The sequence below is a fragment of the Dromiciops gliroides genome, chromosome 3, assembly GCF_019393635.1.
Source record: "Dromiciops gliroides isolate mDroGli1 chromosome 3, mDroGli1.pri, whole genome shotgun sequence".
In the NCBI taxonomy this organism is placed as follows: Eukaryota; Metazoa; Chordata; class Mammalia; order Microbiotheria; family Microbiotheriidae; genus Dromiciops; species Dromiciops gliroides.
The window spans coordinates 533,336,862-533,364,710 of NC_057863.1; the positions used below are offsets into that span (position 1 = coordinate 533,336,862).

General features: G+C 37.1%; 1 protein-coding gene across 1 annotated transcript in view; it reads left to right on the forward strand.

Moving 5' to 3' along the window:
• The first annotated feature begins 279 nt into the window (after positions 1-279).
• Positions 280-27,849, forward strand: part of HOATZ (HOATZ cilia and flagella associated protein) — a 64,095-nt gene continuing 36,525 nt past the window's right edge. The window contains exons 1-3 of the mRNA XM_043999196.1: positions 280-502; positions 1,066-1,092; positions 1,555-1,625. Coding sequence (XP_043855131.1) covers positions 280-502; positions 1,066-1,092; positions 1,555-1,625 — 321 coding nt within the window. The remainder of the gene's footprint in view (positions 503-1,065; positions 1,093-1,554; positions 1,626-27,849) is intronic.

Consider the following 27,849-nt stretch of genomic DNA (forward strand, 5'->3'; position numbering starts at 1 on the left):
CCCCAGCCCCACCCTCAGAAGCAGGTGTCCCGAGTCTCCAAATCCTCACTGTTCATGGAATTGCTTCAGTGCTGAGAGTGCAGAACCGTTACAACCTCTGCTCTGACCTCCCCCACCCCTGCTGATCTCCTATGCCTACCGAAAAGCCCTGGGTAGGTGGATCCTAGGCTGACCCCAACTTCGCCTTTTTATAGTGGGTGGGACAAAATAGGGGCGGGCCGGAGGTGAAGCTGTGAGACTGGAGATCTCGCGTTTATGTGGGAAGCGTCCTGAGTTGCCATGGAGACTGGACAGTGGAGCAGAAATACTGGCCCAGAAGAGCTCCTTGAAAGTGTATACCCTGGACCTTTGGTGTTTACCGGCTCCTCAGAAGAGGATGTGGCTTTGGCCAAACAGTTCTGGGTTTCAGCGACCATGCATCCGCATCCTGAGTCTCGATTAGTGTCAAACAGCATCCACCAGCGATTGCCAGTAGCTCGAGCTACTGGGCCCACTGTGGCTGGTAAGTAAGCAGGAGATGGATAATTCCTTGATCCCCGAAAACCTATCCAGTATCAGCCCTGTACCCCCGTATCTTTCAGGAATAACTTTGCAGCCCATTATTAAATCATCAACTTCCTATAGCATATTATTAGAAGATTAAAACATTTATACCTCATCTCAAAATTCGCTGCAATTCTGGGAAGAGGAAGGGTCAGAGATGCAACCAATCACACCCTATAGGTCTTCAGACAAGTTTTACTGTGTGTTGGAATGTAAAAAGCGAAACAAAACAAACAAAAAACGCCCTCTATTGGATTATGGGAGTCATCAAGTATGTTTTCAGTCACAAACAGAAGCCATGGGGAATTTAAGGCTAGAGGAAGGAACATTCCAAATGACAAAGCAAGTTGACAGTTGGGACTAGATCCTCCATTTTTTGAAGCTGGAGGTTACAATTCTGTAAAGTAAATGGAGCGGTTGTAGTTATTAGAAGACACTGAGATGCTTAGCACTTAAGATTTTGAGTTTCTTTCCAAATGATTCTTTCTAAAATGATTAATTTATTCCCTTTAAATTTTGCAGAAAGAAGCTTCAACACTGAGGATTACAGTAAGTATCAGCTTTTATAATCTTCAGTATTTTAAACCCCTTAGTAAGCTCCCTTATCTAAGTACCAAACAGTGAAGAGAGGTATGGGGAAGGTTGTGAACCTTGAATGTGTCAATATTTGGTTCATGGCCTGGCATTTCCTCTATTCAAGAGGTTACTGCCAGTTTTCTCAATAAAATTCCAGAAACCAAAAAGTTAGAGTTTTGGGTTTCTTTTTTTCTTTTCAGAAAAGTTTTCTAGATCTCTGGAATCAGACCTACTTGTCTTTTAAGGTTTGTTGAAGCCATAAATATTATGTTTGTTCTCCAATTAAAAAATGAAATTTAAGTTAATAAAGTTCCAAGGTACAGTGACTTTGTTCTCCTAATCCATATGCTACTTGTTCTTTTTCATATGTAAATTATTTTTATTTTTCATTGCAATTTCAGAATATTATATTCTGAATTTGACTGTTTTGTTTAGAAACTGAACAGCTTCTTGAAAAAAGCAGAAAGGCTCAGGAAGCTGAGGAAAAAGCAAGGTACCTCCAAAAGGTAGGATCACATTTCAAAAGCACATATGATTGATAAAACATTTTTTAAAGCTTATATTCTTTTTCCTTACTGTGTACATAGAAATACAATTTCTCCAAATTTTTCAGCTTAAATGATGACCCTAAACTTTTATTACTAAGTAGATATGAAAATAATAGATAAATGAAAAAGGGTCTGTTATTAAGCATTTACTATGTGCAAATCACTTACATTTCAAAACCAGAACTGAACCAAGATTTGGATTTTGTAATGGATAAGATTTTGACTTTAACGTAGTACACCAATATTAGGACATGAACTCTTAAGTTTTCATGCAAAGTGGTTATATAATAGCAAATGAATGTTACTGGCATTAAGTGAACAATAATTCAGATGTACAAATTTACACAAATGCAGGTAAGTTACTGAAATTGTTTTTACAAAAAAATGCCAATCCATATTCTTAAATGGGCATTGTGACCTAAGTTACCCACCCTTGTACAGGTTTTTTGTTTTTTGTTTTTTTCAGCAACACACATTTATTTTCCAGTTACATGTAAGGGTAGTTTTCAACATTCATTTTCATAAGATTTAGAGTTCCAAATTTTTCTCCGTCCCTCCCTTCCTCTCCTCCCCCCTCCACAAGATTGCAACCAGGTTATATACGTACAATCTACAAGTGTTCTTTTTATCAGTTCTTTCTATAGGGGGGCATAGTAAGTAAGCTTCCTCATTAGTTCCTTGGGATTGTCTTGGATCATTGCACTGCTGAGAGTAGTTAAGTCATTCACAATTGCTCATTGAACAATACTGCTTTCACTATGCACAGTGTCCTCCCAGCTCTGCTCATTTCACTATACATCGATGTTCATTAGTCTTTCAAGGTTTTTAGGGAATCATCCTGTTTGTCATTTCCTGTAGCACAAGACCATTCCACTACAATCATATAGCACAGCTTTTTCCATCATTCCTCAATTGATGGACATTCCCTTGATTCTCAATTCTTAGCCTCCACCAAGAGTTGCTATAAATATTTTTTATACAATTTTTCCCTTTTCTCTTTTTCATGATTACTATTGTTAACTGTTTCCCTTCCATCCTATTCCCTTCCCCATGATATTTATTCTGTTATCCATCTTCTTTCATCCTATCACTCTTCAAAAGGGATTTGCTTCTGTCTGTCCCCTCTCCCACTCTGCCCTTCCTTCTTTTGCCCCTCTCTCTTTATCCCCTTCCCCTCCTATTTTCCTGCATGGTTAGAGAGATTACTCCACCCAATTGAGTGTGTACATTATCTCTTTGAGCTAATTCTAATGAGATTGAGGTCTTTGAACCAATTCTGATGAGTGTTAGGCTCATTTACTGCCCAAATTAAATAAATTACTCCACTCAGTTGGGTGTGTCAGTCCCTCCTTGAGGCAGTTCTGATAAGTTTATGGTCTTTGAGCCTTTTCTGATGAGTGTAAAATTCATTTACTGTCCTGCTCCTCTCCCATCTCTTCCCCCACTCCATAAGCCTTTTCCTGTTTCTTTCATGTAGGATTTCACCTCTGCCCTTCTCCCTCCCCCCAGTGAATTCCCTTCACCCCTCAATTTAACCCTAAAGATGTCATCACCTAGCTAAGTGACACAGTGTACAAATCATCACCCCTGGACCCAGGGGGATCCCAGCCAAACCCCGGCCTCAGACATAAGACAGTCGCCTACTGTATGACCCCAGGTATGTCCCTCAGCTCCAATTTTTTATGGTTCTCTAGGATCTTGTATTTGAAAGTCAAATTTGCCATTCAGTTCAGGTCTTTTCATCACAAATATCCGAAAGTCTTCTTTTTCATTAAAGTCCCATTTTTTCCGCCAAAAGATTATGATGAGTTTTGCTGGGTAGGTGATTCTTGGTTGTAATCCCATTTCCTTTGCCCTTTGGAATATTATATTCCATGCCCTCTGGTCCTTTAATATAGAAGCTGCTAGATCTTGTGCTATCCTGACTGGGGCTCCAAAGTACTTGAATTCTTTCTTTTTGGCAGTTTGCAATATTTTCTCCTTGACCTCAGAGCTCTGGAATTTGGCTATAATATTCCTAGGAGTTTTCCTTTTGGGATCTCTTTCTGGAGGTGATCGGTGGATTCTTTCAATTTCTATTTTAGCTTCTTCTTCTAGAATTTCAGGGCAATTTTCCCTGAGAATATCTTGGAAGATGATGTCTAAGTTCTTTCCTTGATCATGGTTTTCAGGTAGACCAATAATTTTCAAATTATCTCTCCTGGACCTATTTTACAGGTCAGTTTTTCCCAGAAGATATTTCACATTGCCCTCTATTTTTCTATTCATTTGGATTTGCTTTATTGTGTCTTGGTTTCTCATAAAGTCACTGGCTTCCATTTGTTCAGTCCTCATTCTTAGGCAATTATTTTCATCAGAGATCTTTTGTACCTCCTTTTCCATTTGACTAATTTGGCTTTTCAAGCTGTTGACTTTTTTCTCATGTCTTTCCTGCATCACCCTAATTTCTCTTTCCATTTTTTCCTCTACGTCTCTAACATTATCTTCAAAGTCCTTTTTGAGCACCTCTATGGCCTGAGACCAATTCGTATTTTTCCTGGAAGCTTTAGATATAGGGGCCCTGATGTTGACATCTTCCTCTGAGGGTGCCCCTTGGTCTTCCTTGTTACTGAAGAAACTTTCTATGGTCCTCCCCTTTCTCTGTCTGCTCATCTTGCCTTTCTTTTACTTGACTTTTAGCTCCTTAAAGTGGACCACTGTTTCCAGGCTGCAGTATCCTAAGCTTAAGAAGTCCCAGGTGGTATGATTTAAGGAGGATCAGGTTCTTCACTCACCTGGCCTGTTCCCTGGTCCTTAGATGACCCCAGACCAACTTGCTAATCAACCAGCTTTGTGTGTTGTGGTTGTTAGCTCCGATAAGCCTGTGCCCCTCCCCCACCTCAAGCCTACCTCCTGGTTCTCAGCAGGGGTTTAAAATCCAAGTTCTGCCTTAGCACCAGCATAGACCCCTGTAGTCTCCCCCCTGCCCAGGGCTCAGCCTACTCACCAGACTGTGAGCTTAGTTCCAGATGACACTGGCACTTCAGCTGATTCAGAGGCTCTGGGAGTCTCCTTCTCTAGTGAGGCCTTCTTGGGACTGGATCTGTGTCAGGGTTACCGTGGGGTTGGGCTCAACTCCTGTATTAGCACAGCAGCTTCCTCCTTCTGACCTTCCAAGCCGTTCTTGGTTAGAAGATGATTTCAGCACATTCTTCTGTGAGTTTTGCTGCTCCAGGCACTTTCCTATGGCGTTATTTGGATCTTTTTTGGAGCAATCATGTCATGAGTTCTGGAGCTCACTGCCTTTTCTCTGCCATCTTGGCTCCCCTTGTACTGTTAAAAAAATTTTACTTAACTATTTACCTCCAACCAGATTTCCTTATAGTTTTCTAGGAAGTATTTGATGAGATTTTGGAACATTGGGCATATTCTGGATGCTTCTAGGTCAATGTGAAGCCTTTGGGAACCACCTTCGAGATTAGTCCTAACCACCATTGGTTGGTTGGTCTAAGAGTTGCCCAAACTTCTTAGGAATGACTAGCAGGACTCAGAACAGCTACTTGATTTGAGTCCCTTAGGTTCTCTCCAAGAGGCCTTTGGCTTTTTCAAGGATTCTGCAAAAGCTTACTGAAAGTTATAAACCAAAATGCTATATACATGGAATAAGTGGAGAAAGATGGGGTTCACATACTTTGTCAACCAAGACTCAACCCAACACATACCACTTACAAGTATAGAAACAGCTAAATAAAATGGGGTGAAAGTGATACAATTCTATCAACTACTATTATTTTGAGCAAAAGTTGGAAAGAGTAAATTTGGCACAGTTAAATAAATCAACTGAACACATCAATTTTTGGCAGCCCCAGTGGTTTAATTTGCATGGTAGAGAAATAGCCTTTAACTCAGCAACTAATGTAGTGATTTATAGAAACCATTTATTTGGTTAATGGACAAATTCCATTCCTGTAACTGCTCCTCTATGATAAAGCAAAGATGGAAGACCCCATTTTGGCTTAGTGTCTTTAATCATAGGAGATATTGGCAAACTCTGAAAGTTTTATCGGGAATTCCACATAAATTACAGAAGGATAGATTAGTTTGCTGATCATATTGCCCCTCCTTTTTGGGCATTTTTGTTACTTTTTCAACTAGATTAAATTACCAAAATACTTAGTCATCATTTTCTTCTAGTTGGAATCTTGTGTAACTAAAGGTAAAGCTTTTTTGAAGAAACAAGTCTAATTTTCAATTTTGCCTCATAAAATGAATTTTTTAAGTAGAGAGAGTTTAAGGGGAGACTATGATTCAAGAGATCAGTCCCATCATTTTTGAAAAGGGAACTGGACTTAGATATAAATCCTAATTATGCAATCCTAATTATCCCAATTATTATATAAATCCTAATTATCCCAAATTATGCAACACTGGGTAAAATAATCTCCCTGGGCCTTAATTTTCTCATATATAATATATAATCCATATCTAACCTACTTCATGGTTTTTGTTGGATCAAACGTGTGTGAAAGTGCTTTGAAAACTCTTAAGACTGATATAAATGAAGCATTATTATAGAAGTGAAAGACTTTAGGGATTCAAAAACATTAAGAATACTTTTATCAAGTTTTACACAATAGGAGATGGATTATAGGTGGCTTCCTTTAGATTTGTGTATAACCTTTCATCAAAGGCAATTCATATATACATGACTCAGCAAACTACTACATACTATGTCCCTCAAAATGAATTTTTTTAGATAGAGTAGAAAAGATTATTTTTGTTTTTTGAGATCACCATCAGTCACAGATAGAGGAAGAACTAGAATTTTAAGTTTCCACAATGTGATGTTACAAAATAATGTTTTAGGAATTTTATTTGATGACCTCTAAGGTCCCTAGCATTCACATAGCACTTTAAGGTTCTCAAAGTGCTTTACCTGTTATTGTTGTTGTTGTTAGTAATGGGAGTCCTTCGTTCTGGAAGAGGGCCGTGACAATGGATTTAAGTGAGGGAGGGCTGTGCAAGGTCACCAACCTCACTTTCTCCTTAGAGCCATCTGGGTCCAGTGCCATCAGGACGACTAGAAATGACCCAGGATGTTTAAGGCAGTTGGGGTTAAGTGACATGCCCAGGGTCACACAGCTAGTAAGTGTCTAAACGTTCTTTAATTTTGTCCTCTCATCAACCTTTTGAAATATGTATCATTGTGTCCATTTCACAGAGGTTAAGAAACTTGCCCAGGGTCATACAATTACTAAAGTATCAGAGGCAAGATTCAAACTCAGATCTTGACTTCAAGTTCAGTATTACACACACCAGCTGCTTCCTACCACATCCTATAATTGTGCCAAAGAAATCTTCAGGATAATAAGCAATCACCACAATATCTTAGATACATCTCAGTGCCATTTTCTTTTTTAAAATAATAAACATTTTTATTTAAAGGTTTAAGTTCCAAATTTTATTCCTCCCTCTCTTCCACCCTCCCTGAGGCAATAAGCAATCAGACATCGGTTATACATGTACAATCATGTAAAACATCACCATATTAATAATTTTGTACAAGAACACTTGGATAAAAGAAAAAATGAAAGAAAGTGAAAAATAGCATACTTCAGTCTGTATTCAATTAATATCAGTTCTTTCTTTGGAGGTGGATAGTATGTTTCATCAGTAGTCCTTTGGGATTGTCATGGATCATATTGCTGAGAATAGTTAAATCATTCACAGTTCTTCATCAAACTATTGCTGTGACTGTGCCAGTTCCATTTTCTATATCTTCCCAGCACAGCCTAGTGTCCAGACTCGATTGCAATTTACTCCCCCCTCACATAGCCTCTCCTGACTCTCAGAATTTCTCTACTGCGTCCCAGAAACCTCTTCATCCTGGAAACTCACTCCACATGTGGACTTCATACCCTGGAAGTTCTTCCAAACTTGTGGCCTCTCCCTCTGATTGACTGGTTCCTCCTAGAACCTCCATTTTAAGGAGTAGGGCCCAAGCCAGCCATGTCTTCCTTTCACTCTACACACTTCTGACTCCTGCTCTTGCTCTGCATTGCTACTCTCATTGCACACACCTAAGTACCTTACCTTCATTTCATTCTCCCCCATAAACCTTACCCTGCTTTTGACTTCCCTTTTATGTATTGTCCATCTCTTGTAAAAATATAAACTCCTTGAGGTCAAGAGCTGTCTTTTTATTTGTATTTGTATTCCCAGCACTTAGCCCAGCCCCTGGCACATGATAAACACTTAATATATTTTGACTTGACTTGACTCATATACCTTATAGTGCAACCAGATAGTCCTATTTGCTATTCTTTGCATCTCCCACCTTCCTTGACTTTGTATAGCACATACCCCCTGCCCTCGGATGTTTTCATTTTTCATCTTTGCCTCTAGGAACACGTATCTCCATTCAAGTCTCAGCTTTGATTTAGTGCCCCCCTACTTCCCAAAATTACTTTGTATTTGTATCATTCATATATATATATATACACACACACACACACACACACATACATATACATATATACACACACACATACATACATACACACACATATACATATATATACATATATACACACATATACATATATAAATATAATTATATATTATATGCTCCTTAATAACAGAGATTATCTCACTTTTGCATTTTTATCTGCCTAAGTCTGCACATAGTATGTGCTCAATAGAGCGCTTGTCAATGGTTATATTAACCTAATATCAAAGAACCACTGGTAGGCCCGTGGGGCTGGAGGACTCTTCTTCACACCTGGGTTCCTGTGTTCTGGAACATGTTCTCAGTCATGGAAGGGTTCAGTTCTGGGAGAGCCTGGCTTCTAACGAAAAGATTTAACCTTGATCTTGTCATCACCCACAAATGTTTCACTTTAATGTTCATGAATTCTGAAATTTTTTATCTGATTTGTTATCATTCTGCCTTTCCCTCTGCCTTGCGATTCCAAATTCTGTCCTTCATCCTCACTAACTGAAAGTTATTTTCAGTCTCTCAAACCTTCAGTTCTTTCCCAAGCTGTCACCTTTGCACTGGTTATATTTTCTTCCCTTCCCCATCTTGACCCCCTGGTGAACCAGATTAATTCTACACTGGCCACTTCTCTCAAGTCTGTAGCCCCTTTATCCCATAGATCTTGCCCTTCCAAACCCCAGCTTTGGATTACTCCCATCATCTCCTGCCTTCACTCACATACTGCTTAATGACGCTGGAGAAAATAACGAAACTCTACTGACTGGGTTTAAAAAAAGTTTGTTGTATAATCTTAAGTGGGCCCTCCCTATGGCAAGACAATCCTTTTTATACTCCCTAACTGAATCACTATCCCACTTATCCCAGCTTTTCTAAGCCTTTTTTATCCCTTCTCAAGCACCCCACAGTTTCCCTTCTCAGTTGAGAACCTTGTCTCATACTTCACTGAAAAAATCGACACCATTCACAGAGAACTCTCTCCTATCCCTGGTTCCTTTGTGTCACTCAGATGCCTTCTGCAACTATCTACTTACCCTCTGTTTCACATGAAGAGATGGCATTTCTCCTTGCCAAGACAACTCTACATGTACAAGTGAACCCTTTTGTGGCTAAACTCCTTGAGAAGGCTTCTACATTAGGTACCTCCACTTTTTTCCTATCACTCTCTTCTTAACTCTTTGAAGTCTGACTTCCATTCTCATCATTCAACTGAAACTTCTCTCACTAAAGTTACTAACAACCTCTTAATTGCCAAATCTAAAGGCCTTTTCTCAGTCCTCATCCTTGACCTCTCTGCAGCCTTTGACATTGTTAATAACCTCTTTGATATTCTCTTTTCTTTAAGTTTTCATAGCATTGGTGCCTTCTGGTTCTCTTTCCTATCTGACCACTCTCTTGCTAGATCTTAATCCAAATAATACCTGATAACTATGAGGGTCCCCCAAGATTCTATCCTGGACCCTCATCTCTTCCCTCTCTATAATATTTCACTTGGTATGGTGTATGGGGTGTTCAAAAGGACTAGGACCTCTAGTATGAGGGCTTGCCAAGCCCTTTTCAGGGCTGCTCATCCACCTCTACTGCCTACCTGATTCACCCAGCTCTCACCTGTGGCTTCAAGAAGCTGTAGCATGTGCAGTGGCCACATCCCAGTAAACCATCTCTTTAAATGAGGGTAATTGACAGACTTCAAACCTGTTACTGAGTTAGAGGAATGTCTACCCCAAGCATGTGAAGAATTTCCAAGGCAGAATGGGCAGATAAGAACAATTTGTTCCAATAGCCATGAAGGAGACTGAAGCAAGAATTGTAGAGTGCTTAGAGCCCGGTCAGACATTGAACACGTCAAAGTCATCCACTACATCCTGGGCCATCATCAGTCTTGACTTTTATCCTGCCACTAGACTTGATAAGACATAGAAAGAGAGAAGAGGTTGATGACCTTGTGCAACTCTGCCTCACTTTAATCCAATTCATAGACAAGACAAGACTTTACCCATGATGTGACTGGCCTTCAAAAACAAAGGACAAACAACAACAGTTTTATTTAGTGATCTGATCAGCTCCCACAGATTCAATAAACTCTCTACAGTTGACTCTCAAATCTGTTTATCCAACCCTAACATTTCTCCCAACCTCCAATCTTGCATCTCCAACAGCCTTTTAGATATCTCAAACTGGCCGTTACGTAGACATCTTAAACTCAGTGTGTCCAAAACTGAACTCATTATCTTTCTCCAAAAACCTTCCCTCTTTCTGACCTCCCTTTTTACTATTGAGGGCACCACCATCTTCCCAGTCACCCAGACTCACAACCTAGATGTCATCCTGGACTCTCCTCATTCTAATCCCCAACTTCTAATAAATGATCAAGTCCTGTTTTTTTCCACCTTTGTAATATCCCTTGTATATGCCCTCTTTTCCTCTCTGACATTACCACCATTCTAGTGCAGGCTTTTATCATCTCATACCTGGACTATTACAATAGCTTACCAGTGAGTTTTCTTGCCTTATGTCTCTCCCTACTCTAATCCATCCTTCATTCAGCTGTCACACTGATCTCCCTAAAATGCAAGTCTGACAATTTCATCATCCTTCATTATTCAATAAACTCTACCACCATCTCCCTACTGTCTTCATGATCAAATATAAAATCCTCTGTCTGGCTTTCAGGGCCCTTCGTAGCCTGGTCCCTCTCTACCTTTCCAGTCTTCTTATACCTTACTTTTTTATATACTGTGTGACAATCTAGTAACACTGGCCTCCTTACAATTCCTCAAATGCAGCACTCACTGCGTCTTTTCACTGGCTGTCCTCCATGTCAGAATGTGCTCCCTCATCTCTACTACCTCCTGGTTTCCTTCTTATCTCAGCTAAAGTCTCACTTTCTCCAAGAAACCTCTCCCAGTCCTCCTTAATCTTAATACCTTCAGCCCTTCATTACTTAAAACCAATTCATTGCCTCCCTAATGGCATGGTCCTCTTTGAGAACAAAGGACAAACAACCACCTTCCTTCTGAGAATGCCTGCAATTTATCCTGTATATATCTTGTTTGGACATGTTTATTTGCATGTTGTCTCATGCATTAGACTGTGATCCCCTTGAGAACAATGACTTTGTTTTTTGCCTTTCTTTGTATGTCTAGCACTTAGCACAGTTCCTGGAACATAGTATATACTTAATTATTGCTAGCTGACTGACCTTTTCTCACATTCTTTCACTTACTAAACCCTGATCCCAATGCTTTATGGAGAGTTCATTTGAAAATTAGCCCTTGGCTGAACAAGTTGTGGTATATGAATGTAATGGAATTCTATTGTGCTGCAAGAAACAATGAGCAGAAGAAGTTCAAAGAAACCTGGAAGGACTTGCATGAAGTGATGATGAGTGAGATAGATGAGCAGAACCAGAAGAACATTATACACAATATCAGCAACATCGTGTGTTGATCAGCTGTGATAGACTGGATTCTTCTCACCAATACAATGGTACAAGAGAGTTCCAGGGGACTCATGATGGAAAAGGCTCTCCAAATCCAGAAAAAAAAAACTATGAAATATGGATGCTGATTGAACCATACTATTTCTTTCGTTTTTGGTGCTGTTTTTCTATTTTGAGGTTTTTCCTTATTGCTCTGATTCTTCTCTTATAGCATGACTGATGCAGAAATATGTTTAATGTTGTTATGTATGTGTATGTGTGTATATATGTATATGTATGTGTGTGTTTTATATATATATATACATATATATACATACATACATATATATATATACACATATACATACCTATATTGGATTGCCTGCTGTCTGGGGGAGGGGAGGAGAGGGGAGGGAGGGAGAAAAATTTGAAATTGGAAATCTTATGTAAACAAATGCTGAAAGCTATCTCTACATGTAAATGAAAATAATAAAATACTATTATTTTTTTTAAAAATTAGCCCTTGGGGGCAGCTAGGTGGTGCAGTGGATAGAGTACTGGCCCTGGATTCGGGAGGACCTGAGTTCAAATCTGGCCTCAGACACTTGACACTTACTAACTGTGTGACCCTGGGCAAGTCATTTAACCTTCACTGCTCTGCAAAAAAAAAAAAAAAGAAGAAGAAAGAAAGAAAGAAAGAAAGAAAGAAAGAAAGAAAGAAAGAAAGAAAGAAAGAAAGAAAGAAAGAAAGAAAGAAAGAAAGAAAGAAAAAAAGAAGTTACACAAAGCACTAAGAGATTAGGTAACTTAACCAGAGTCACACACCTACTATATGCTATAGGCAGGACTTAAACCCAGATATTCCTAAATCTATCCACTTACACCATGGTCTCGGTGTCTCTCTCTCTCTCTCTCCCTCCCTCTCCGCCCCCCCTCCCCGCCCCCCCCCTCTCCGTCCTTCCCTCCCTCCCCCCCCAACCCCCCTTCCTCACTAAAGCTCCACCATTTTTCCATACCCAGGTTCTCAGCCTTGGAGTCATCCTCCATTTCCCCTCTTTTATCACCCCCCACCCCCACGTATAATCAGTTGCTAGCAGTGAAATTGATATTCCTACAATAGGGCTCTGACCATGTCATGAAGCTTCAGGGGCTCCCTATTGTCTCTAGGAATAAAAATTGACACTTAAAACCCCTTACAATCTAGCTTCATTCTAGCTTGCTTTCTGATTTACTGCACATGACCACTTCTTCCTTGTTTCCTTTCCTTTCCTTTTTCTGTAATCCAGCCAAAGTGGCCTACTTACTATTCCCCATTAAAGACATCCCATCTCCTGACTCAGTGCTTATGTATAGATTGTCTGTCCCCATTGCTCAGAATGTACCTTTTTCCTCACCTGTGTCCCTTAGAATTCCTAAATTCTTTTTAATGATCTCAAAACCCACCTTTTACATGAGACATTTCCTGAACCAGTTGTTAGTGATCACTCCTCCCCCCACCCACATAACTATGCATTTTACGTTGACTTATCTGTGTGCATCTTTCCTCCATCAATAGAATACAAATTCCTTGAGAACAGTGACTATTTTATCTTTGTATACCCAGAAACTAATACAGTACCTGGAACAAACAATATATTCATATAATTATTAAAATAGCATGTTTTTAGATTTCACTCTTTTTTTCTCTTTATCATGTTTTCACTATTACATCTGTTATCATTCTCTTAAAATTGATGACAGAAAATGATTCCCTTTTTAAAAACTAATAAAAAAAAGATTGTGTTGTATCCACTTAATTAATTAGGCTTCTTTAAGTGCTTTGAACATCTAAACTGCTCTATAAATGCTGGACATTTGTTAATACTGTTTTAGAGTGGAATATTTTTCACAGATTTCCAGCCCAGAGGTTTAGCCTCATAATGTCTTTTAAAGTTAACAAGTAGAAGACTAAATATGCAATATACTCTGTTGAAAATGTCTTTTTTATAACTTTATCGTCTCCCTAGGTGGTGTTGAGTTTCAGTTGTCTACATTTTTTAACTTTAGTGTTAGCCTCATCTTTGGAGTATTTTATATGTATATGCCATAACTTTAGGTTAATAGAGAAAATGCTATTAATCACACCTGATAGTTGTGTGATATATGTCTATGGCAGAAAATCAAAAGAAATGATTGAAGTTGCTTTGACTAAATAGCTTTATCCATCTTTAAAGGAAACCTTATATCACTACACAGCATGATTATACTTCCTCTGAGAATTCTGGAATAGCCTTGCAACAATTAAAATAAATGTATAGTCAGCTATTTCATTTGTGGTTATAAAATTAATCCACATTTAGTGCTGCCACCTTTAAAAGAGCTCTTTATCTGATCATCTCTTTATGAAGAGAAACATAAATAAATAAATAGTTCAATAATTCCAGGAGAAGAAAGAATTCAGACCATTCTTTGTTGAACTGAAAAGGGATGAAGCACTTAATAATTCCCACAGGAAGTCAAAATTGTATAATGAACAAATATAAACCAAGGGTTAAACCACAAAATAAGATTGGCACAGTAACGTTTTAAATATGTAGTCTTTATTGGGAATTGGGTTTTAATGACCTGCAGCCTTAAAGAAATACCATACCCATTTCCACTAGTGCTTACCATAGTACTATGTCAGGCAACTCCTTTAGGAATGAATTTGTCATGAACTTTCCTGGCATCACAACTAAAAATAGTATAATCTTTATGCACAATAGCATAAATAAAACAAATTTATTTTTTGTGTTTGTTTTGTGGGACAATGAGGGTTAAGTGACTTGCCCAGAGTCACACAACTAGTAAGTATCAAGTGTCTGAGGCTGGATTTGAATTGAGTCCTCCTGAATCCAGGGCCAGTGCTTTATTCACTGTGTCACCTAGCTGGCCCACAACAAATATATGTTTTAGAAAAAATTATGTCATTATCAAATTAATTACAAATATCTGAAAGATTTTTGTACAAATTAGTGGTACTGTTTGCAACATCAGCACTTTTAATGGGATAGCAGCTGACAAAAATATTCTATGGTTTGCAAAGAAATATGTGTATATATACAAATATATGTACACATATATACAAATATAAGTTTGTATATATATACATATATTAAACCTTTTGGGATTTTCATAACAGTCCTAAGAAGTAAATACTGTTATCCCCATTTTACAGATGAGGAAACTGAGGGTCAAAGAGGATAAGTTATAAAACTTATCCATGATCACGGATAGTAAGTCACAGAGGTAGGATTATAACCCAGATATCTCCTGATTACAAATGCACCACCCCATGCTACTCCTCCAGGTCATATAGGCTAGCTCAAAGGCACCTTAGAAATTATCTACTCTTTCCCATGATGCCGGTTTTGGCCATGCAAATCACCACACAGGAGATTCAATTTTTTCTCCATTGAATTGCTGTCAGAAACAATAGCACAGTACTCCCATATATAATTGACAAAACTGGGTTTGAGAAAAGTTAAACTACTTGCCTGAGGTCACACAGGAAGTAAGTAGAAGAAACATTTAAACTCAGGTTCACCTAACTCTGACATCTAACTCTAAATCTCAAATTCTTTATTCAGGTTTCTGGTGGGTTTTTTGTTCTATTGAGTCACCACATTTTGATGTTGTAGTGATTTTCAGATTTGCCAATAGTTGTTTTGCAGTAGTATAGTATTGTGTCAAACACCTGATTTGACTTTGCTGATTACTTAACAGCATGACAGTAGAAAAGAGAATTAGCTTAGGAATCAGAGTCAACTTCTTTTTTCTTATCTGTAAAATTAGGGCAGTGGAGTAGATGAGATTGCCCACCAAGGTTCTAACTTCTATCTCTAAATTTATGGTCATGGGGTACATGAATAAGGCATACCAAATTATTCTTTTCAAAAAGTTAGCTCAAGATATATATTCACTGAGGTGAATTGAAATTAAAGTACCCAACCTATTCACCTTTCTGCCAAATTTGCTTCCTTGGGTGGTTAAACAACAAAAGGGGGGGGGTGTTAAACTTTAGACAGTAAGAAATTTGTTTACAAATTCTAAAATTCCCCCTTCTATCCTAATCTTTCTTCCTCTACCTATACCACTCTGTCATTTCTGTTTACTTAATCTGCTCAATTCACCCATCAATCAAGTTGATCCCTCCCATTTTTTCCAGTCTATCAAACCTCTTTGGGCTTTTCTTGCCTCCCTACAAAATGGGGATGATGCTTGTCTTACCCACTTCTCAAGATTTTGTAAGAAAAATACTTTGTAAACTTTAGAACACTAGGTAAATGTGAATTATCCCTGGGCCCACAAATAATTGATGAGTTGAATTAATAGCCAGATCTTTTTTAGGCAAATTATGTACAAAGTCGGGCAGTGAAGTTAGAAGCATTTAATTCTTCCGGCTAGATTACAAAACAGGATATTTAATCACAGCAAAATGTAGTCCAAAATGCCTTCAGACTGAAATATAACAGCCATTTGCCTTTTGAATTCTGAGATTCCATAATTCCTAAGAACCTAAATTTGAAGATGACAAGGACCTTAGAGGTCATCTAGTCTAATCCCCTTTATACACATCATAAGACTAACCCATAGGTCATCCAATTCCAAATCCAGCGCTCACTCTGAACACCATGCAGAGAAATTGTTATAGTGTTGCTCATACTACCATAAGTGGTTGGACCTAACTGGGCTTAGATGCTTTGTGGCAGTTCTCTTCCTTTTGGTAGGAAAATATAGGAGTTTCTAGACCATTTCCACCTTAGAAAGATAACTTGGAAAACAGTCAGAAACACAGATTGTATTCTTTAGCTGCCAAGAGGTAAAAAATTGGATAAGATTCCACCCGAAAGGAGGGACCCCCAGGGTTGAGAGCAAAACTATAAAATGAGACAGGATAATTAATGTTTTGGGGAAGAAAAAATAGCATTCTTACAGCTAGATTCCCAATTGAGTGTAAGCTGAAGAGAAACTTGGACAGAAGCACAAAGTAATATTTAGTTAGTTAGAATGCTATTAACAAAAGCACAATGTATATAGACCAACATCTCACACTGTATACCAAAATAAGGTCAAAACTGGGTCCATGATTTACATATACCATAAGCAAATTAAGAGAGCATGGAATAGTTTATCTGTCAGATTTATGGACAGGGGAAGAATTTAGAACCAAAGAAGATATAGAAAGCATTACAAAATGTAGAATAGATAATTATGATTATATAAAATTAAAATGCTTTTGCATAAAAAATGAATGCAACCAAGATTATAAGGAAAGCAGAAAACTGGGAAAGATTTTTTATAACAAGTATCTCTGATAAAGACCTCATTTCTCAAATATGTAGAGAACTGAGTAAAATTTATACAAATACAAGTCATTCCCCAGTTGATAAGTGTTTGAAAGATATGAATAGTTTTCAGATAAAGAAATCAAATCTATCTATAGTCATATGAAAAAATGCTCTAAATCACTATTAATCAGAGAAATGCAAATGAAAACAACTCTGAGGTATCACCTCACACCTATCAGAATGGCTAATATGACAAAAAAGGAAAATGTTGAATTTTGGAGGGGATGTGGGAAAACTGTTGGTGGAGTTGGAGATAGAACCATTCTGGAGAACAATTCGGAATTATGCCCAAAAGGCTATAAAACTGTGCATACCCTTTGACCCATCAATATCGCTGCTAGGTTTATATCCCAAAGACATCCAAAAAAGAGAGAAAAGGACATATTTGTACAAAAATATTTATAGCAACTCTTTTTTGCGGTGGCTAAGAATTGGAAATCAAAGGATTGCCCATCAGTTGGCAAATGGCTAAACAAGCTGTGGTTGTAATGGAATATTATTGTGCTATAAGAAATGACAAGCAGGGTGATTTCAGAAAAACCTGGAACGACTTACATGAACTAATGCATAGTGAAGTGAACAGAACCAGGACAACAGTGTACACAGTAACAACAATATTGTTTGATGAAGAATCGTGAATGTATAGTGAAGTGAGAAGAACCAAGAGAATGTTGTGCACAGGGACAGCATTGTTTGATCAAGAACTGTGAATGACTTACCTATTCTCAATAATACAATGAATGATCCAAGACAATCCCAAAGGACTATTGATGAAACATACTACCCACCTCCAAAGAAAGAACTGATATTGATGGAACACAGACTGAAATTTGCTACTTTTCACTTTCTTTCATTTTTTTCTTTTATTCAAGTTTTCTTATACAAAATAACTAATATGGTAATGTTTTATATAATCGTACATGTATAACCCATATCTGATTGCTTACTACCTCAGGGAAAGGGGAGGGAAAGGAGAGGAGGAAGGGAAGGAAGGATAAAAAAAAAATAGAACCCAAAATTATAAATAAAAATGTTTATTACTTTAAAATAAATAGATAATTTTTAAAAATTATAATAGTCAAGTATTAATGAGAAAGAAAATAATTGTACCTACATGAGCATATTTCTTTAACACATGCTATAAATAATGTAACAATTTTAATATTGTCTTTCATAATGTCCTTATTTATATATTTTGATTGAAAACTTTTATTATTTGTTTTTACATCACAAAGGAGTGGAACAGAAAGCATGGAAATAAGCCTTCAGGTTTTCAACTTGGTTAACCATATCCATGTAAATGCTTGTTGTTTGTGCCATGAGGCTATAACCAAGTCCACACAGAAAGCATTCAAGCACAAATAAATAACTTTTCAAGTGTTGCCCTTGTAAACCAAACTTATCTATGATATGATGGTAATTTTCCATTATGTTATGTTATCAGAAATGCTGCTTTAATACACATCAGAAATTTCTTAAATTATGGTGGTTGTAAGCAAATTCTGGACAATATAGAGTGTAAATCAAATGGTTCTACAAATCAATGATAAACCAGTACTAAAGAAAAAAAAATTGTGAATGACTTAGCTATTCTCAGCAATACAATGATCCAAGACAATCCCAAAAGACTGATGATAAAGCACACTATCTGCCTCCAGAGAAAGAACACATTGATTGAACACAGACTCAAGCATCCTCAGTTTTTCCCTTTCTTTTTTCTTTTATTCAAGTGTTCTTAGACACAAATATGGAAATGTTTTACATAATTTACATAATTGTACATGTATAACCTATATCTGATTGTTTACCACCTCAGGGAAGGGGGAGGGAAAGGAGGGATAGAATTTGAAACTCAAAACTTTAAATAAAAATGTTAATTGAAAGAAAGAAAAAAAACAACAAAAGCACCATGTAAAAGAGAATCACTTATGACCAAGATATAACCTACCCTTCCTACAGACCTTGAGAAACATGCAAAAGAACTTAGAAGTTCACCTTCTAGCATTTGATATTCAAGAAATTTCCCCCAGAGGATAAAAATGAGCATGGTTCTTTGATCTAGTTTAATGAGTAGCAGGCTTCTCATTCTTGTGAAATTCACAGAAGGATTCTTAATTTATAGCTACTGGGTCTTGGTTGAAGGTCGATTAAGTGATCTGGCATTTCTTCTTTCAGGCACAATCACTCCACTAGGCCACCCTCTTGTGCCATCTTTTCCTATTCTTTTATGAATGATCATATGCTAACCATGTAACAGATTTTGCATTAAAGGTGTAATGATTGGAATGATGCCACCTACTGGAGACTTGCTGTGGGAAAGCTCCACCATGAGGAAAATGCCTCAGAGGCATTGTGGCTTTTCCTTGGCGTCAGGAAATGACGTTTACTCATGGGTGCTGTCTATCAAGGCTACCAGCCAATCAACTTGAGGAGCCTCCTATTTTCTGGGAGGAGACAGGAAGGAGGAAAGGGAGCCTGCACAGAGAGCTCTCGCGCTTTTGGGTTCCTGACTTGGTGGTGGTGACAGCAGAGGACTTCACAGGAAATTTGAGGAAAGATAGGAATGCCAGGCTGTTGGAATTCTGTTCTCAATCTTTTTCTTTCTATTTTCCAATAAACCCTTAAAAACCTAAACTCGTTTTATCAGTGATTTTAGTCAGTTTCCCCCAAAACTGGGGGAACAGATTAGAAGCCACATTTAGAATCTTAAATTACACAAAGGCCAGACAAAAACTGATTCTATCATAAAAGAGGCTAGAGTTTTCAAGACTGAAGAACAGCTGCCCAACACTGCAGAAGTTTATGGAGCTAATGCTAGATCCCTTGAATTTCATAGAAGAAAAGCTATGCCTGAGTTATTTCATCTGTAAAATGGAGGGGTAAAACTCGATAATCTTTAACACCTTTCAAACTCTAATAATCTGTAAATCTATGCAATAGAACTTTAAGAAAGGCTTGGTCACAGTGTGATTACTGTAAACCCAGAACCACTGGCAGAAATTCTTTAGGGAAGGTGTGAGAAGGCTACACTTTATACCTTGGGTTTGGAGTAGCTTGGAACACAGGTTCAAGAACAGTATGGGAAGATTTCAATTAGCACATATCTATGTCACAACCCCACCTATATAACAAAATACTTGTGTCATTATGTATTGCCATGACAGAACCAAAGTACAAGTTGTTTTAAATCACCATTACATAATTAGAAAAACAGAATACTCCAGATTTTGAAGTTGAGCTGACATTTCTAGTTTTATCTGGACCAAAAAGTATGTAAAGTCAGGAATGTGAGTCTGATTTGTTTCTCTGGCCAAGTAAATCCATTGCTCAGGGCTCAATTTAAAGACAATTGAGCCTAGTTAAACAAATTCATCTAAAGTACTTTTATAAATATAAAAATATGTTTAAGCATTTTAATAACTCAGAAACATAGAAATAAATTAATCCTTAAGGAATTATAAACAATGTTGAAAGACTTTGTTGCCAAAGATAAATTTTAAGAGCATTCAGTAACTGAAAACAAGAAGAAATTATAAATTCTAGCTGTTTTTATATGACAGTAGTATCTCAAAAATATACACTTAAATAAATCCTTTGCCATATCAAGCTTATTAATTGCCACCAGAATCCACCCCTGACATTTGCACATTTCTATCTTAATGAGTTGTCAAACATGACAAAGATTTGGTTGATAATAGTTTACCTAAACAATCATATTGCATAAGCAAAAATTGGAAAGTACAAGTGTCACAATTTTTGACCATCTTGAATTGCAACAAATTTTACCAGCTGAATCTATCAGTAAGGTCCAGTTGTAACCTATGTAGAGACGTGTTTCAAATATCCATACTTTTATTTGAATTAAAAATCCTCACTTGAATTTATGATATAATTTAATTTTATGTCCTATATATTTTGTTTCCCTTATTTAGAACAATATTTTTAAATCTAATTTCACTTGTCACTTAAAATGTTAAGAATTTATTTTAAAATCACTAAGTTCATCATAGATATGTACTTTTACATGCATTTTTATACATATTTTGAGATGGGTTATTAAGGAAATTCTTCAGTGGGTAAATATTTTGTTGACAAAGGATAACATAAGCTTATCAAGAACATTTCTTTCAATTTATAATAAAAATGTACATGACAGCACTAAGATCATTTACTTTTTCATAACACATCTAAATTTAACAAAAAGCCATATTAAGATATTAAAATCATACAGCAATCCTGGTTATGTAATTACTATTTTTTTCTCATTTTAGTAAAATGTTCCTTTTAAGATGAAAAATGTTTGTCAGAACTGGGAACTGGGCCAAGATAAAGCAGTTTCCAGAAGGTGTAGAAAGGTGCTGAGGTCTGCAAATCTTTACTGCAAGTCAGCAATCCTTCTCTCTCCAATTAATAACTCAGTGTCTTCCATCCATTAACATACATTATTGCCATTAAGTCCACCTTCTAAAATAAGATTAGTGCAGGAGGAAGCCTTTTCACTGATTATTCAGCCTTTTTTTTTTATTAAGTGAACAGTATATCATTTTATGGTCCTTTAGTTCTCTATATCATCATTATGAGCATGTCTGAATTCTCTCTGTAGCAATTATAGAACCTAGTTACAATTCAGATTGCAGTAAATAAACATAGAGAATGATAGCAAATGTAAAAAAAAAAATTGAGAGTTAATGTTTCTTTTCTAAATGAAGTTGCCTGATATCACAATTTTATGTTTTATTTGACTAATATCCAGATTTACTCTACAGTGCTTGTAAATCTCATAATATTCTTTATTCCATATGGACCATGGAAAAGGAATAGGTTTCACAGAAGATTTGTAAGCACAGACATTTCCCAGTTTCCCTATCAAATAGGTAGCCTCCAAGCAGTATCATACCATTAAATTCTGGGCCCTAAGAAAAAAATTCAGGAAATATGATACCCTTCCCCTCTGTTAAGCAGCAAAATAAACAGCTTTTCCAATAGAGGAAAAGCTTCTTATAGATAACATTTGAAGTCCCATATTGACCACTAAACATTACAAACTTTACTTTTCAAGTTACAAAATTACAGATCACTTTTAGAGCTTGGTTTATATAAATTCTCTGATGTAAGTGAAATTGTCAATAAATATTTGTTGATTTGGATTTAATTAAAATTAAGTGATAAGAGGAGTTCTCTGATCTGCTGTGATGACTTCCAGAGTACCATCTCCTGATCTGGACTCTGAGATGGAGATGGGATGGAAGAATGGATATCTGCAAGAATGTGGATACTCAAGGAATATACCAAAGTATGAACCTTTACCCTAGGCCCTAGTACATCAGATGATGATGATGATGATAGCAGCATTTCTATGGTACTTTAAGGTTTACAGGGTACTTTTCACAAACTATCTTATTTGATCCTTAGATATTATCCCCATTTACAAATGAGAAAAATGAGGCAGAGGTTAAGTTACTTGTCTAGGATCACACAGCTAGTAAGTATCTGAGGCAGGGTTTAAACTCAGGTCTTTTTTACTCAAGGTCCAGCTGCTTTATCCATCTAGCAAGATGGATGGTGATCCTCAACCCCATTACATATATATATTAGCTTTATATCAGCTGAAAGTTTCAATACAGGTAAATTGCATTATAGCATAATATACTATGACTGTTGATGAATCATTTTTCAGTCACGTCTGACTCTTCATAACCCCGTTTGAGGTTTTCTTAGCAGAGATACTGAAGTTGTTTTCTATTTCCTTCTCCAGCTCATTTTACAGATGAGGAAATTGAGGCAAATAGCATTGAGTGACTTGCCCAGGGTATTTGAACTCAGATCTTCTGACTCCAGGTCTAGTGCTCTATCCATTGTTCCACTTAGCTGCTCCAGATGACTGTTGTTACATGACACCAAATATTTGGATGAAATATCAACAGTACTCTATAGAGTACTGTTGAAAAAAAAAAGACAAATTTGGTGTGCTCACTATATATCCCACTGCTCAACTAAAGTAAATGAAATGTCCAATTTTCATAGGAAAGTGTTAAGCATAAAGTAACAACAGCCCATCAAGTATTGTGCTCAATAATTCATCATACTTATATTAAAACTTTTAACTGATATAAAACTTATATGGTCACCCATGCCAATAATCACAACTTCAGTCAACAAGCTTTTATTGAGGACTCACTATGTGCCAGTCACTGTGCTAAGTGTTGAGATATGAAGAAAGGCAAAACCCCAGGCCTTGCCTTCAAAGAGCTCACAGTCTACTGGAGGAGAAAACATGAAACCAAATAATTACATGCAAGATATATACAGAATATTTTGGAGTCATTCTCAGGAGGAAGGCAGCACTAGCATTGAGAGAGATAGGAAAAGACCTTTTGCAAGAAGTAGGATTTAAGGATTAAAGGATGCCAGGAAAGCCAGGAGGAGGCAGAGGTGAGAAGGGAGAGCATTCTATGTATGGGGAACAGTAAGTGAAAAATGAATAGAGTAGGGAGATGTTGAGAGATGGAGTGTCTTGTGTGAGGAACAGCAAGACAGCAAGGATGTCAGTAGCAATGAATGGGAAAGTTCATGAAAAGGAGTCAAGTGTAAGATTTGGAAAGGTAGAAAGGGGCAAAGTTGTAAAGGGCTTTAAAATCTAAACAAGATTTTATTTTTGATCCTGGAGAAATAATAGGGAGCTGAAGAAATTTATTGAGCAATGGTAGACCTGAATTTTAGGACGATCTCCTCTTTGACAGTTGAGTGGGGGGGTGCAATGGGGAGAGATGAGGGAGACCAAATAAGATAAGTTGCAAAGGTAAATATGACAGGACTTGGCAACTTATCCTATATATGGGATAAGTCAGGGTGAAGAGTAGAGGATGACACTTAGGTTGCAAGCCTGGAGGAAGAATGGTGGTGCCCTCAACAGTAATAGGAACATTTGGAGGAGTTCATTAAATAACACTTAATGAAAGTATGCATGTTACCCTGAGTTCTTGAAGACCATGCTAGAGCATATATATTTGGCAGGTTATACCAAAATGGAAAGGCTTCAAGGTGGTAATATTTTAGTCCACAAAAGCCCATGACACAAATAGGTTTTGATCTTCATCAGTGGGTGGATTATGCAGAGGGAATGTCCATGTCCATGAAATTTCAGATTCATTAGTAAATATTTTTATCTTGTGACTTTATACCAGCCAAATAGAGGAAAAGTGAAAAGGTTAATCAACTTTTCAACTTTTTTGTTTTTTTTCCATGTCACTAAAAATTTAGCTTTTTGGAAACATTGGTATCTTTTTTCCTTTGATGTACTTTTGTATATAGATTTTTAATCTCCAATTTTAATGTAATTTTAATGTAGTTCCTTTCATTTAATTATATTTTAATTTTTTTACTACTGGGTATTGTGATATTATATTCTAATAATTCAAAATAGATACACAGCCAAAAAAGCCATTGTGGTCTTATTAATTACAGTAGCCTATAGTTTGGGAGAATTTATCTCTGCTCTTATGCATGGTATCTTAGGTGAACAGAATGTTGAAATGAAACAAAATTAGAAAGGGCTTTTATTTTTTATAGTCAAAAGTATTTAAGAACTGTCATTCTAGAATAAACATAAGGCCTTTCTCTCTCTGAGTCTTTTACTGTGGTACCAAGAAACATAAAATAGAAACTTGTATTTCTTGACATTCGCCAGGTAAATTAGGAATCTACCTATTTTCTTATCTTCTATGATCCTCTCTAGTCCTTCTTTGGTTGTGAACTCTTTAGATTAAGTCTTAAATATGGACTTCTTCAGATTCATAGATCTAAAAGGGTGTTCTTCCTTCCTCTCATTTATGATGTGACCATTTTTTCTATGTTACTTATACATTTGAAGCTTATCTTGGAAAATAGTTTGAGGTATTAGTCTACACCTAATTTCTTCTAGAGTGCTGTCCAATTTTCCCAATAACTTTTTTGAACAGCGAGTCCTTACCCCTGCAACTGAGGTCTTTGGATTTATCAAACATTGACTACTAGGTTCATTTACTTCTGAATGTTGGGCATTTATTGACCTAAGAGGAAATGTGCTTGTTACAGGTGCATGGAATATATGCCCTGACTCCATGGGTTTACTCCTGTTAACACACCTTTTTATATTATTCTAGAGGATAAAACTGCTATGGTAGAAATCACAGGGAGGCAGGTCCCTTCCAGTCCTATGATTATGTGATAATCCTATGTTTACTCAGTTTCTAGAAAGTAGTTTTCTGGGGGTAGCTAGATGGTGCAGTGGATAAAGCACCAGCCCTGGATTCAGGAGGACCTGAGTTCAAATCCAGCCTCAGACACTTGACACTTACTAGCTGTGTGACCCTGGGCAAGTCACTTAACCCTCACTGCCCTGCCACCCCCAAAAAGTAGTTTCCTAGTAATATTAATGTTTTCTCCTAAAAATTTGTCATAGAATCTTCCTTTCTTCTCCATTCTCACTATCACAGCTTATATTACTTTATGCTAGGCCCTTGGCATCTTATGTCTGAACCTCTACAAGGAAAATTAGTCTATAGCATCAGTGCAAGATGGATAAGGAGGGGTGAGGGTCTATTGCTGGTTTATATGACTTTAGGCTCTCTCCCTTCTAATCCATCCTGCACTGATGCTCGACTAATTTTCCTAAAGCTTCACTTTCATTCTATCTCTCCTGTGACCCAAACCTGCCTATTTGGGGCTCCTTGATTCATACCACAGCATACCCAGACTCTCAAGGCCTTTCATAATTTTGCCTCATCTCTATTCAAATATACTTCCCACCACCCTGTAACATTCATCCCCTACACTAAAAAAAAATCACTTTGCTCATTCTCCTGAGGACATTATCATTCATTCCTGAATCCCTGATTTCCTTTTCATATTCTGAAGTAACTTTTCTTCTAATTTATGTTGACTGTCAAAATTCTACCCATCATTTAACAGCTCAAGGTTCACCTTGTCAATGAATTATAATTATAGTTTGATGATCAATAAAGGAATCCTCACCCTATAGAATCAGAACAAGTTCTCATTACCAAACAGGATGTCACTTAGCATCAATTTGAAAATAGTCAATGAGGAAATAAAATAACCCTTTGCCTTCTGAAGCGATTGATAAGAAAACAGTCTCTGCCCTCAAGGAGCTTAAATTTGAATAGGGAAGACAATGTGTACACACAGAATGTATATGAGATACACAGAATGAAATTTTGGAAGGTGAGGCACTAGAAATTAAAACACAAAATATGACGTTTGCAAAATAAAATGTTCTAATCCTTGTTTAATTCTAACCATAGATTAAGACTCATAGTAAATGCTTCATAAATGCTTTTTCATTCACTCATTCATTCAAAGGACCTGAGAGATCAGGAAAAAAGCTTCATGTAGAAAGGAGGCACTTGAACTGAGTCTTGAAGTAAACATGGGATTCTAAGAGACAAATGTTGGAAGGAATTACATTCTAGATATGGGACCAGCCAGAGCAAAGGCACAGAGATGGGGAAATGGAGAATGTATGTTGTTTTATTTTTTAAATATTTTTAAAACTTTTTTTTTTGGCGGGGCAGTGAAGGTTAAGTGACTTGCCCAGGGTAACACAGCTAGTAAGTGTCAAGTGTCTGAGGCCAGATTTGAACTCAGATCCTCCTGAATCCAGGGCTAGTGCTTTATCTACTGTGCCACCTAGCTGCCCCCAGAGTATGTATGATTTTGAGGAGAGTGATATTCAATATTTTGGGCTCACATTAGCAGCTGTATTCTTTTAGATAATTTTCTCAAAGTATTCATTATTCATGGCAGCTAAGTGGCACAGTGGATAGAGAGCAGGACCTGGAGTCAGAAGGCCCTAAGTTCAAATCCAGCCACAGACATTTACTAGCCATGTTACCCTGGAGAAGTCACTTAACCTTGTTTGCCTCAGTTTCCTCATCTGTAAAATGAGCTAGATAAGGAAATAGCAAACCACTCCAGTATCTTTGCCAAGAAAGTCCCAAATGGAGTCACAAAGAGTTGGACACAACTGAAAAATGACTGAAAATTTATGATTTATAATTATGGGGTTTCTGTGTAGTCTACAAGCCTTTGGCCTTTCTCTTGGATTGTATTTTTTAACAAATATTTTGCTGTCTTCTCCTTTGCCCTACTTGGCATTGAAGTTACCTGGTCTTAAAGTATGCATTAATTTAATTTCTAGGCTCTTAACAAGTTCGTCATAGAATTTTTGTACCTCTTCAATCTCTGCAACAGATATTGATACATATGCTGCAATTATTTTTCCTACCAATCTTTAAAAAAATATTTATTGAGTACTGCAATAAAAGATAACCACATTTCCCATGAAATTATATTTCTTGTTACCTTTGGACATACGATAAAACCAACTCCACCAACTTCATTTGCCTTTCCAAGGAAAACCTATAAAGCATCCATTTATGTGGTTTGCAATTTCCTTGTCTTCTGGTTTCAGTTCTAGCAAAACTATTAAGATTGATTTGGTTCAATTCTTCCAGCATTATTATGTCCATTCTTTACATGAAGTTTCCCACTTAGCAGACCAACAACTAAATTAATAGGTATAGATGGTCTTAAAAATGTGTGATCCCTAAACCTTTTGCTGCCTCTCTGCCATTATCACTGCAGAAGCTAAAGTGGCCTGCATCGGGCTTAGGACCACTTTGTACTCTTCTTTGCTTGCCAAAGCATTTTCAAACAACTGGTCAATCTAGTGGCCAAAGCCCTCCCAGCACTCTCCACTAGGCTGGTCCTCAGAAAGCAGACATAGTATGTTGCAGCTATATTGTGCTCAAAGCCTTTCTAATATGTTTGAATCTGTCAGAGCTTCTACCATGCTGGTATAACCTCCAAGCCTCAGGGTTTTCCAGATATCACAATGATCATATTAAAGTAAGATTT